This window comes from Hyperolius riggenbachi, chromosome 4, assembly GCF_040937935.1.
Source record: "Hyperolius riggenbachi isolate aHypRig1 chromosome 4, aHypRig1.pri, whole genome shotgun sequence".
Classification (NCBI taxonomy): Eukaryota; Metazoa; Chordata; class Amphibia; order Anura; family Hyperoliidae; genus Hyperolius; species Hyperolius riggenbachi.
The window spans coordinates 461066071-461078275 of record NC_090649.1 but is presented as its reverse complement, the minus strand read 5'-3'; the positions used below and the strand labels follow the sequence as shown (position 1 = coordinate 461078275).

At 48.4% G+C, this 12205-nt stretch overlaps 1 protein-coding gene across 6 annotated transcripts in view; it reads left to right on the top strand.

Moving 5' to 3' along the window:
- The window catches only part of LOC137504419 (nuclear RNA export factor 1-like), a 122037-nt gene extending 112361 nt beyond the window's left edge, over positions 1–9676 (top strand). For 4 of the 6 annotated variants that reach the window (XM_068232827.1, XM_068232825.1, XM_068232823.1 and 1 more), the window contains 3 exons: positions 4530–4715; positions 5271–5331; positions 9581–9676. In XM_068232827.1, the coding sequence (XP_068088928.1) occupies positions 4530–4715; positions 5271–5331; positions 9581–9637 (304 nt within the window). In that variant the 3' untranslated portion in view covers positions 9638–9676. Of the gene's footprint in view, positions 1–488; positions 586–4529; positions 4716–5270; positions 5332–9580 lie in introns of those variants that run through there. The other 2 variants (XM_068232824.1, XM_068232826.1) reach the window with 2 other exon arrangements.
- The last annotated feature ends 2529 nt before the right edge of the window (positions 9677–12205 follow it).

The following is a 12205-nucleotide window of genomic DNA, read 5'->3' as shown; positions in this document are numbered from 1 at the left end:
CCCTGTAGCCCGAGCAGTCCCTCCGCGTCCTCTGGGTCCCCTCTGTGGTCTGCTGGCGGCTCTGTTAGCCCAGCAACTTTGGCCAAAGTTGTGAGCAACTGTGCATGCGCTGCCAGTCCATGCTCAATAATGCGCCCGTAACCCTCCTGCACATGTGCAGTTCAGTCTTTTGAGAACCGCGCTTGAGCAGGAGGCGACAGGCAGCTGCTCAAGACTTTGGCCAAAATTGCTGGGCTAACAGAGCCGCCAGCGGAACCACAGATTGTTGATACGTGTGTATGAGCCTTTGAATTCCTTAGCGGTATGATTCTTCCCAGATTTTAACTTCCAAAAGTAGTACAATGGCTTTTTTTTTTTTCTTTTTTATGCTGGACTTGCATTAAATTTGCAGTAAATTACAATATTTTTAAAAATCATGATCATGGCTATTTTGCTGCCATTTTACTGTGATTTTAATGCATGTCAACTGTTTTTTTTTTTTTTTTTAGAAAGCGACCTGCAACACTCTCTACGGTGTGACAGGGCCCTCATGCTGTTCAACTGAACCAGGGAAAAGTGAATGTGCTTTAAAACCATTTTCATAGACGTCTCTCACTGTAGGTTGATAATTTGTGCTGCATTTTTTTCTTGTCACAGTATTTCACTTTTGCGTATAAGCGTAAATGACATGTTCTTCATGTTAGAGTGGATTTCTTCCAGTCACTTTATTTTCCTTTCACGTCTCAGAAGCGTACAGGCAGGTTGACCTCACCTCTAACATTGGCTTTAGATTGTGGTAAGGACATAAGCTGTGACGATGGCTGGGGTTAGATTGAGAGCTCCTCTGTGGACAGACAGTGACTATGACTATGTACTATGTAAAGTGCTGCAGAAGATGTTAGTACTATAAATGCATTAAAGTGAAGGCTGGAGGAGGCACTCCTACTGTTGATGATAATGATGTGCCACAGCTGTCCGTTGACCAAACGGATATATATCAGGAAAAGATGAAGCCGGCACCATCCATATAACGTATATGCTCTTTATTGAATCATAATCGATACAATCTGTCACGAGATGCGACGTTTCGGGGAGCATCCCCTTTCTCAAGCAGGTGACAGACTGAATTCGCTCACAAGTATTACACAGTTATATATTATCCACCTACTCATATAACCAATCGCCAGCCTGAACAAACAGGCCAATCACAGGACCTATAGCTACACGCGGACCTGGTAGAGAACTATCAGGGATAGGAGGGAACCAATGAAAACAGCAGGCACTCACCCCCATGATGTCAGCCATACAATCGCCGCTCCGCAGCAATCCCGGGGCTGCCAGACGCCATCTGTGGCAAAGATCCGAGCGGGCCGAGCCTCCACATTGGTGCGCGACTCAGGGCGACGTCACGTGAACAGCCAGGAAATGGCTGCACACTTCTGAGGCAAAGCGTGGAGCGCAGGAGCGTACTTCCGCATGGCAAAGAATTTGCACATGCGTCCATCGCCCCAGCGCCTCCACGTCACCCCATAGTCGCCGCCCCTATCGCGCAACCATGGCAACAGGCGCCGCCGATCGCTGCAGCAGCGGGAGCACGGCCGGCAGAGCTCCTGCGCTCCACGCTTTGCCTCAGAAGTGTGCAGCCATTTCCTGGCTGTTCACGTGACGTCGCCCTGAGTCGCGCACCAATGTGGAGGCTCGGCCCGCTCGGATCTTTGCCACAGATGGCGTCTAGCGGCCCCGGGATTGCTGCGGAGCGGCGATTGTATGGCTGACATCATGGGGGTGAGTGCCTGCTGTTTTCATTGGTTCCCTCTTCTCCCTGATAGTTCTCTACCAGGTCTGCGTGTAGCTATAGGTCCTGTGATTGGCCTGTTTGTTCAGGCTGGCGATTGGTTATATGAGTAGGTGGATAATATATAACTGTGTAATACTTGTGAGCGAATTCAGTCTGTCACCTGCTTGAGAAAGGGGATGCTCCCCGAAACGTTGCATCTTTCGTGACAGATTGTATCGATTATGATTCAATAAAGAGCATATACGTTATATGGATGGTGCCGGCTTCATCTTTTCATACTATAAATTCATTATAATATTATGATAGGGCATAAGACTGACTATGGCAGGATTAGTCAGTGACATGACTTTGTACTCTTCCCCTCTTTATGAAAAAGTATTTTGATTTTTATCATCTTCACTTTTGGAAACCTTTCCGCACTACCTCTCTGCATGAGGTGTCATGGAAATCCACATAGATGCACAAAAATCTATACAAATCTTATCAAGGTTTTATCTGTTTTTCACACTATTCCAAATGTCTGCTCTCCCTGGCAAGGTGTACTGTCTGTGCTCAATGACAAGGTTCTGTGTACTCTGTTTTCACTTATGGGGTTCTGTGTACTGTCTTTTCTCGCTGACTGGGTACCGCGTACTGTCTGTACTCACTTACATGGTTCCATGTATTGTCCTTACTGACGGGGTTTTGTATACTGTTCTCACTAACGAGGTTCTATGTACTCTCTGTTCTAACTGACGGGTGTTTCCTGGTACAGTCTGTTCCTGCTGACGAGGTTCCATGTACTGTCTGTTCTGATGGGGTTCCGTGTACTGTCTGGTTTCACTGACGGGGTTCCGTGTACTGTCTGTTCTCACTTACGAGGTTCCGTGTACTGTCTGTTCTCACTGACACTGGGTTCCGTGTACTGTCTGTTCTCACTGACGAGGTTCCGTGTACTGTCTGTTCTCACTGACACTGGGTTCCTTGTACTGTCTGTTCTCACTGACGAGGTTCCGTGTACTGTCTGTTCTCACTGACACTGGGTTCCTTGTACTGTCTGTTCTCACTGACGGGGTTCCGTGTGCTAGGCAAAAGGCAACCAATAAGCGATAGGTCAGCACTACTATATGTTAATGACAGAATTGTATTGTAAAATACCACAGTATCCTGTGCATCAGGTCAATATAGACAATTGAACAAAAAGATAAAAAACAAAAGGTCGTACCAGGATATGCTAATAATGTTACCTTCATTAACCTCCCTGGCGTTCTGATTATGCGCCGTACGGCTGCGCATGGTTTTTTTAAACCTTTTTTTTTTTTTTAATCCTGTAGCTAGCCTAGCGCTAGCTACATGATACCCCCCTCCCAGCCGAATCTCACCCACCCCTCCGATTGCCGCCGGCGATGATGGCCTTCAGGAAATCCCGCTCTGAATGACGTCATCGACGTCGTGAGGTCATAGGCAGTCCCGATCCACCCCTCAGCGCTGCCTGGCACTGATTGGCCAGGCTGCGCACGGGGTCTCCTTGATGGTAGATACAAACATATGCAGTGTGGGGAAGGTATACTACCTGGATGGAGACTGCAAACTAGCGCACTACTCCCCGCCGAGCCTGGCGCATGTTGTGGGCCACACCCACCTCATCAGAGGCACGTTGGGCTCAGCGGGGTGTAGTGCGCTAGTTTGCGGTCTCTAGTCTCATTCTTTACTGACAGAATATCATTTCCGTTTCACATGCTACTTGCTTTCTTCACCTCTATTTGGGGATGTCACTTCTCTATCTCGGCTTTTCTATTCCCACTGTGCTCAGTGCAATACATTCCCTCCTATATCTTTGGTGGCTCTCTCTGCACAGCACTTGCACTTCATACATGGGCGTTGCAGGCGTAGTTGGTTTGCACTATTGCTCTGCTGCACAGAGTAATTTATGTATCATTGCACTTTATTTCTCTCTTCATTGGACACAGTACTATTCTATGATTGTATATTTTCAAGTGTTATTTATATTTATAGTTGGTGTATCATATGATTATTTGAGATCTAATTCTATTGGGAGCAATTATTGTCATTATTACCCATATATCCTTGATGGTAGATTAAAACATATGCAATTATTGTGGCACTACACATTTATTATTGCAGTCATACCCCGCCCCCTTTACTCTGTTCTTAAATATTTTCATGTGATTAATAAAGGTAACATACTATTAGCATATCCTGGTGCGACCTTTTGGTTTTTCTTTTTTTGTTCAGGTGTCCCGTGTACTGTCTGCTCTCATGGATGGGGTTCCTGTGTACTGTCTGCTCTCATGGATGGGGTTCCCGTGTACTGTCTGCTCTCATGGATGGGGTTCCCGTGTACTGTCTGCTCTCATGGACGGGGTTCCTGTGCACTGTCTGTTTTCATGGACAGGGTTCCCGTGTACTGTCTGTTTTCATGGACAGGGTTCCCGTGTACTGTCTGTTTTCATGGACAGGGTTGCCGTGTACTGTCTGTTTTCATGGACGGGGTTCCCGTGTACTGTCTGTTTTCATGGATGGGGTTCCCGTGTACGGTCTGTTTTCATGGATGGGGTTCCCGTGTACTGTCTGTTTTCATGGATGGGGTTCCCGTGTACTGTCTGTTCTCATGGACAGGGTTCCCGTGTACTGTCTGTTCTCATGGACAGTGTTCCTGTGTACTGTCTGTTCTCATGGACAGGGTTCCCGTGTACGGTCTGACAGAGTTCTGTGTACTGTCCTTACTGACGAGGTTCCTTCTTTTTCTCAGTGGCCAGATGATGAACAGTCAGATCTTTGTCACCGTTCAGAATGCCAGACAGCCAGGCACTTCGGCAGAAATCTCCTCCAGCTCCATGTTGTCAATTTGTGAGCAGCTAGCCAGCGGTGACCAGCGGGTCCGCGCCCTCATCACCGTCTCTCAATACACGAGGACAGAACCCAGCCTGGCCAAACAGTGAGTTCCTCCACACCAAACTGCAGCAGTGCGCTGCCCATACATGGTAATGATAATCCAGGCTTGCATGAAAAGTGTGTGCAGCTTGGAATTGGACCCATCAAAATCAGGAAGGACATCTGTCTGGCCTAGTATTACGTTGCATATAGTTTTATTTAAATTTGCATGCAAGCCTATTTTACATAATCTGTAATGTCATGCATATCGCCCTCTAGTGATGAGATCTGGTTATTATGCGGCCCCTGAGGCGGGGCCACACCTCTGGTCACAATTCTAAAAAGGAACATAACATTTTTTTAATTTTTTATTTTTACAATATTAATGTATAAGTTATTTAGTCAGTGTTTACTTGTAAAATCTTTCCTCTCCCTGATGCACATGTAGTGAGCAGGAATGTCAGTTGATCTCCCAGAGTGCTCTGGGGCCAAATGCTTTGACGTCCTAGCATCAAGGGGGCGGAGTTGCATACCAATATTTGTATGTTCCTAGTGTTTGGTGGGGGACTAAGAATGTATGCAGGCTTCATCCATGTATTTTGCTGCTTTCTTTGCACAGATGCCTTGAGAAGAATAATTGGGACGTAGAAAAAGCAATCAGCGATTTTTTTTCTTATCAGGTAAATGTTTTCTGAGGCTCTGATTTACGACACTTAACTCTAGTTTATTAGACGGGGAAGGGGTAGAGGGAATGGGGTGCAGGAAGAAATGGCTTCAATAGTTGAAAGGAAGCTCCCATCTTTAATCACTTTAAAGCAGGGGTGTCAAACTCAAATACAAAGTGGGCCAAAATTGTACACTGGGACCCAGTTGTGGGCCAATTCCAATGTCTACTGGCCACCTTCCTCCCTTATAAAGTTCCCTGAAGTCTAATAGCCTCCTCCAATCCCTATAAAGTTCCCTGAAGTCTAATGGCCTCCATCTCCTATGCAGTTCCCTTGTGTCTAGAGGCCCCCCTCTCTCCCCTATACAGTTCCCTGGTGTCTAGAGGCCTTCACCCTCCCTTATACAGCCCCCTGGTGTCTAGTGGTCTACCATTCCCTATACAGTTCTATGGTGGCTAGAGGCCCCCACCCTCCCCTATATTAGGTTCCCACTATATAGTGTTTAGTGATTTCCCCCCAGCTCCCCCATATGGCTTCCCTGGGGTTCTAGGGCTTCACCTCCCAATATAGCTTCCCTGGTGGTCCAAACATAATGCAAAGTGGGGTAACCACTTGAGGGCCAAATGTAATGGCTCTGAGGGCCGGAGTTTGACGTGTATGCTTTAAAGTGTACCTGAGACCAAGTTCTATTATTATTATTATTTATTAGATTTATATAGCGCCAACATATTACACAGCGCTGTACAATAAATAAGGTAACAGACAATGATAACGGGTGACAGAACAATACAGGTAATAGCAAAAAGATACACAACACAATGCAGACAGTAGTACAATGCCAGATCATAAACTGGAGTGGTAGTGGTAACAAGTTCCAAATTCTGGGTAAAGTGCACAGAGTCAAGTAAGATACACAAGGGGAGAGGGCCCTGCCAAAGGCTTACAATCTAGAGGGAGGGGTTGGTGACACAAAAGGAGGGGGTGCAGCAAGAAGTTATTGGCAGAAAGGATTAGGGCAGTGTTGAGTTGATGTAGGACTCTTTGAAGAAGTGAGTTTTGAGTGCTTTTTTGAAGGTGGGAGCGAGCCTGATGGGCAGTGGGAGAGAGTTCCACAGGATGGGGGCAGCTCTAGTGAAGTCCTGCAGTCGTGCATGGGAGTGCGAGATGCGTGGGGTGGTTAAGAGGAGGTTGTTGGAGGAGCGAAGTGGGCGGCCAGGTGTATATCTGCTGACCAGGTCAGAGATGTAGGTTGGGCAGGACTGGTGTATGGATTTGTAGGCCAAACATAGGATCTTGAAGCTAATTCTGAAGTGAATTGGAAGCCAATGAAGGGATTTGCGTAGGGGAGTCGTGGAGACAGAGCGGTGGGAGGAATAGATGAGTCTGGCTGCTGCGTTTATGATGGATTGTAGGGGGGCTATGCGATTTTGAGGGAGGCCTGACAGGAGGGAGTTGCAGTAGTCCAGGCGGGAGATGAGGGCATGGGCAAGGAGTTTGGCAGTGTCTGGGGTCAGGAAAGGCCGGATCTTGGAGATGTTGCGTAGGTGGAAATAGCCGGCCCTAGCTACGGTTTGGATGTGGGAGGTGAAGGAGAGGGTGACACCCAGGCAGCGGGCTTGTGTGGTTGGATGAATGATTGTGCCATTGACAGTGACGTAGAGGTCAGTGGGGGGTGAGGCAGCACGGGGTGGGAAGATTAGGAGTTCAGTCTTATCCAGGTTTAATTTTAGGAACCTGGCAGACATCCAGGATGAAATAGCCGAGAGGCCAGAGGATACCTTCTCCATGGTGGTGGTGGAGAGGTCAGTGGTATGGAGGTAAATCTGGGTGTCATCTGCATATAGGTGATAGTTGAAACCCAGAGAGGAAAGGAGTTTTCCGATGGAGGCGGTGTAAATGGAGAACAGCAGGGGACCAAGAACAGAGCCTTGGGGGACCCCAACTGAAAGTGGGATGGAGGTTGAGGAGGAACCATTGAAGAAGGTCTTGAAGGAGCGATTTGAGAGGTAGGAGGAGAACCATACTAGGGCAAGGTCTTGGATACCCACAGATTGCAGGGACTGGAGTAGCAGGGAGTGATCAACAGTGTTGAATGCTGATGAGAGGTCTAGGAGAAGGATAGTGTATTTTCCTTCGGCCTTGGCAAGCGTGAGGAGTTTAGATGCAAAAGGGAGTAGGGAGATAGGGCGGTAGCTGGATGGAAGTGAGGGGGTCTAGTGAGGGCTTTTTTTAAGTAGGGGAAGTACAGTGGCCTGTTTGAAGTCAGAGGGGAAGGTGGTCGTGGAGAGGGAGAGGTTAAACAGAGAGGTGAGGACAGGAGCCAGAACAGGGAAGTGAGGACAGAGGCAGTTGGATGGCACAGGGTCTAGGGGGCTGGAGGTGGCAGGAGAAGTGGCTAGGAGACGGCTGACCTCATCCTCTGTGATAGGAGTAAAGGCAGTGAGTGGTGGGTGGGGTGGGAGAGAGGTATTGGTGGGAGAGGAAGAAGTGGTGGAGTGGAGGCATGAGATTTCCCGTCGGATGCTGGCTATTTTGTCAGTAACGTGGGTGGACAGATCAGTGGCTGAGAGGGCGGAGGTGGGGGGAGGAGTGGTGGGGTTAAGGAGGGAGTTGAAGGTGGCGAAGAGGCGCTGAGGGTTGGAGGCTTGGGATCCGATCAGGGCAGCAAAGTATTTTTGTTTAGCATCAGTTAATGCGGAATAGAACAGGTGCAGGTTGGCCTTGTACTTCAAGAAGTCGGAGTTGAGGCGGGATTTCCTCCATTTGCGTTCATAGGCGCGTGTCTGTTTTTGGAGGTTGCGAGAGTGAGCATTGTGCCAGGGCTGGGGGTTGATGGGACGGCTGATGCGGAATGTGGGGGGTGCAGCAATGTCTAGGGCTGCTGAAAAGGCCTGGTTGTATTGGGCCACAGCTTGGTTTGGGCAGGTAAAGTTTGGGAGGGTGGATGTGAGGGAGTGGAGGGGGTTGGCTAGTGCAGTTGGGTCTAGGTTACGCAGATCTCTCTGCCAACGACCTGCGGGTGGTGGAGGGTGGGGGGGAGCATGATGGGGAGATCGAGAAAGTGAGAAGGTGATGGTCGGAGAGGGGGAAGGGTGTGATGTCCAGGTTGGGGAGTGTGGCAGATTTTGAGAAAATCAGGTCGAGAGTATGGCCAGCGCGGTGGGTGGAGGAATTGATGTGTTGGGAAAGGCCAAGGGAAGTAGTGAGGGAGAGCAGTTGAGAGGCTTCAGGGGAGTAAGTACTGTCCATGGGGATGTTGAAGTCCCCAAGTAAGATGGTGGGGGGGTCAGAGGAGAGGATGTGTGGGAGCCAAGAGGCCAGGTTGTCCAGGAATTGTTTAATGGAGGTGGATGGGCGGCGGTAAAGGAGACTGTGATGACTGCCGGAAGGGGATGGTAGAGGCGGATAACGTGTCTCAACGGAGGTAAAGTTTAGGGAAGGGGGTGGCGTGAGGACACAAAGTGCAGGATGGGGAGAGGAGCAGACCCACCCCTCCCCCGGACCTGATTTCTGGTCTAGGGGTGTGACTGAGGTGAAGCCCCCCATAAGAGAGGGCCGCTGCTGCAGCAGAGTCAGAAGGGGTGAGCCTTGTCTCTGTGAGGGCAAAGAGGGTGAGGAAGTTGGAGAGGAAAAGGTCATGAATTTCAGTGCGTTTATTACGGACTGATCTAGCATTCCAGAGGCCGCAGGAGAGAGGGGTTGTGTGTTTGTGAGAGGTCTGGACGGTATTTTACTTACCTGGGGTTTTGTCCAGCTCCCCATAGCTTTGCACGTCTCTCTTTTTCCTCCAGTTTTTATTGGTCAATCACTAGCCAATTTTACCTTTTCCATGTAGTTTGAGGGCCAAAATATTTGTAAATGGGTAAGCTCTCATTCTGCATGGAAGTTGTAAAATTGGCCAATCAAAACTGGATGCATGAACCAGGATTAAAGTGTACCTGAGATGGGGGATATAAAAAAAATGTAGACATACCAGGGGCTTCCTCCGGCCTGATCGCTCCCACGCCGTCCTCTTCTTAGACAATCGGGGGGGCGGAGGGGTTCCTGAACAGGTAACGTTCAGGTTAAGAATGAACCTACAGTCCATACCTCATTTGTTAACTGGGGACTACCTGTACAACCTTTCGCATAGCATCATGTTTGGGCGACTTCTGTTTTTTATTCCCTCCAGTCTTGCTTTGTAACAGTATGGCGTGCTCACATTATCTTGCTGTTAATGTATTTTTGTTTTTCTCTCTTTCTCTCCCCCCTCTAAACGAAACAGAACACTGTACCAGCCGTGGCCAACAGGGACGACCTGACCATCAAGCAAGAACCATAGATGCAATAAATATGTATATATTTTACTTTGAACAGATAACTGTGTTGGTCCTGCTGGTTTTGTTACACTTGGGACATACCCGTTAGAAGTTATGTTTAAAACGTGTATAAATCGCCCAGCAATGAGCGGAAGGGCTGTGGAATCCGGTCGGAGCAGTTATGTCTCTTGTGATCTCAATGTTGTGAATATTTCTTTTTCATGTTTTTGATTGTGTTTTTACGTTCTTGACCGTTTTATACTTTATCGTGAATGTTTCATTTTCTATTGCAGAAGAGCCATTAAACTCTGGCCTCTGTGCTGTTCTGAGCATTGTTCCTCTCTTTTGCTACGGTTGTGCCAGATATATCTGCTAGGCTCATACTATGCCGGATTGGCAATGCGGTCACAGCTGATCCGCTTTGTCTTTTCATATAAGTATTTAGTGTCAGTTGTCAAAATGCGATACAATGGACAGCAAGGTAGAGTTAAATTTGAGAGAGTCCTGGGTGGATTTTTTGTATTCTATCTATCACCAATATCGAGCCTTTTTCATTACTGCCTAGAATTTGTGTCTCTGCTAATTGTAATTTAGGTTTCTCTCTACACTCTGCAGCCAGGCAGTATTCTCCCCAGGCTCTTTTAGCTGGGTGCTCCACCCAGCTAGTTTTGGAGAGCACCCGGCTGTCATCGGCTCACCTCCTCCTCTGTTATAAGTAGAGTTGTGCAGAGGTTGCGGTCCTGAATTCTCTCATCTCGCCCCACCCGGCTACTTTTTCATGCCACCCTGCTGGAAAAAGATTCTGGGGAGAACACTGCCAGGTATAATAATAATAATGTCCAATTTCCATTAAGACTGATTAAAAATAGGATGGCAGAAGAGAAATTAACTTTTGTCATGCTGTGGCAAAGGGGTGTGACGCCATCACCATATGGTTCTGTGTCACAACAGAACCACAGTAGCTAAGAGTAAAGCTGTGTACCCACCTGCTGATTTTCCAGACGACTGGCCATTTTCAAATAATGTTGCGAGGTGGGTACAGGCGCACAATTGCAAACATCTTGCAGTGATGACGGACTGACACGGCTGATCTTTGAGATCCATGACTACACTGCGCAAAGCATTGCGAAATTCTAGCTCGTGATGCCGTGTATGTCGCGTGACCTCGCACTTTAACCCGCCGACAGGAAGAGGCGTTGCTGACGACCGTCAAGGGGACATTGCAGGAGCAATCGGGCACTGAGTATGCGGCTTTGCCCTGGCAGTTTAGAGTTATTGAGGCCCATACAACGGCATAGAAATGCCTGTACAGACACGTTTTGAGCGACTGTTCGTTTGCGTGGACACAACGAGACACAGATGGTCAGCAGACTATATACTGAAAAAGCCATGTTTGAGCGATTGAACTGGGAAATTGCTCATGATTTCTGTTGCGTGAACAGTCACAGAGTTTGTTGTTGTCCTCCTATGTGTATGGAAGTCTTCTAGTTCCCCAACCCTGTCCTCAAGGCCCAACAACAGTACATATTTTGCAGAAAAGCACAAACATGCACAGGTGAGGTCATAGTGTCTCAGCAGAGCTCATTATCTACCTCTTTGGTGTTCTGCAAAACATGCACGGTTGGTGGGCCTTGAGGACAGGGTTGAGGTCTGTTCTACATGTTCTACAGTCTTCTACAGACAGTAGACTTGACACACAGGCAACTGTCTGCACATAGGCCTCGATTCATAAAAGTGCTGTCGGTAAGGTAACGTCGAGCGGGGAAACACCACTGTCGGTATTTCCGCCTTCAGGGTGGTAATTCATAAAAATGTTGCTAGTTGTGACAGGCGTGCGGAGATATTCCGCTGTAGGCAGGCGTAAGGCTGTCGGGAGACATGCAGAAACAGGAGAAGCAGGCGGAATCCCTCCGTGCGGTGTTCTCTCTGCAGCTGCTTGGGAGGTCTGTCCCATTCACTGCACTGTATTCCGCACGCTTCTCGCCACATCAGAGGTATCGGTAATACCCGTCCGCATACCGCTACCTCTAATCTTTCTGAATTGACTACTTGTTACTTTTGCTATGATAATCACCGCGCAAGGCGGTGATTCATCACTCTGCTCGCGAATGTCGGCTTTTCATGCGGAAAAAGCCTTTATGAATACAGATTTTGCTGTGTGGTCGGTAAAGTGAGCCGTTTTCAGCATTTCCAGATGCGGGAATGCTTTATGAATCGAGGCCATAGTCTGTTGCAGGCAACTTCTGCCTAGTCTTCACCCCTTCTGTCATCACGTGTGTACAACTGTCGCTAGCGCAAACTGTCGCTGCTATAAAATCTAGAATTGTCGCTTGTCTGTTGTCGCTACTTTGCAGCTACAGACATTTGTATGCCGTGTGTATGGGTCTTTAACCACTTAACGACCGCCCACTGCACAGGGGCGGTCGGAAAGTGGAAGCCGCAAGGACCGCCGTACGCACAGAGGCGGCGGTCCTTTTAGGGGCATGGGCGGAGCGATCGCGTCATCCGTGACGCGATCCTTCGCCAGGGATCGATGGCCGGTGATTTAGCCTCCAGCCCGCCGGCCAATTAGCAGTGCCGGCGGGCGGAGG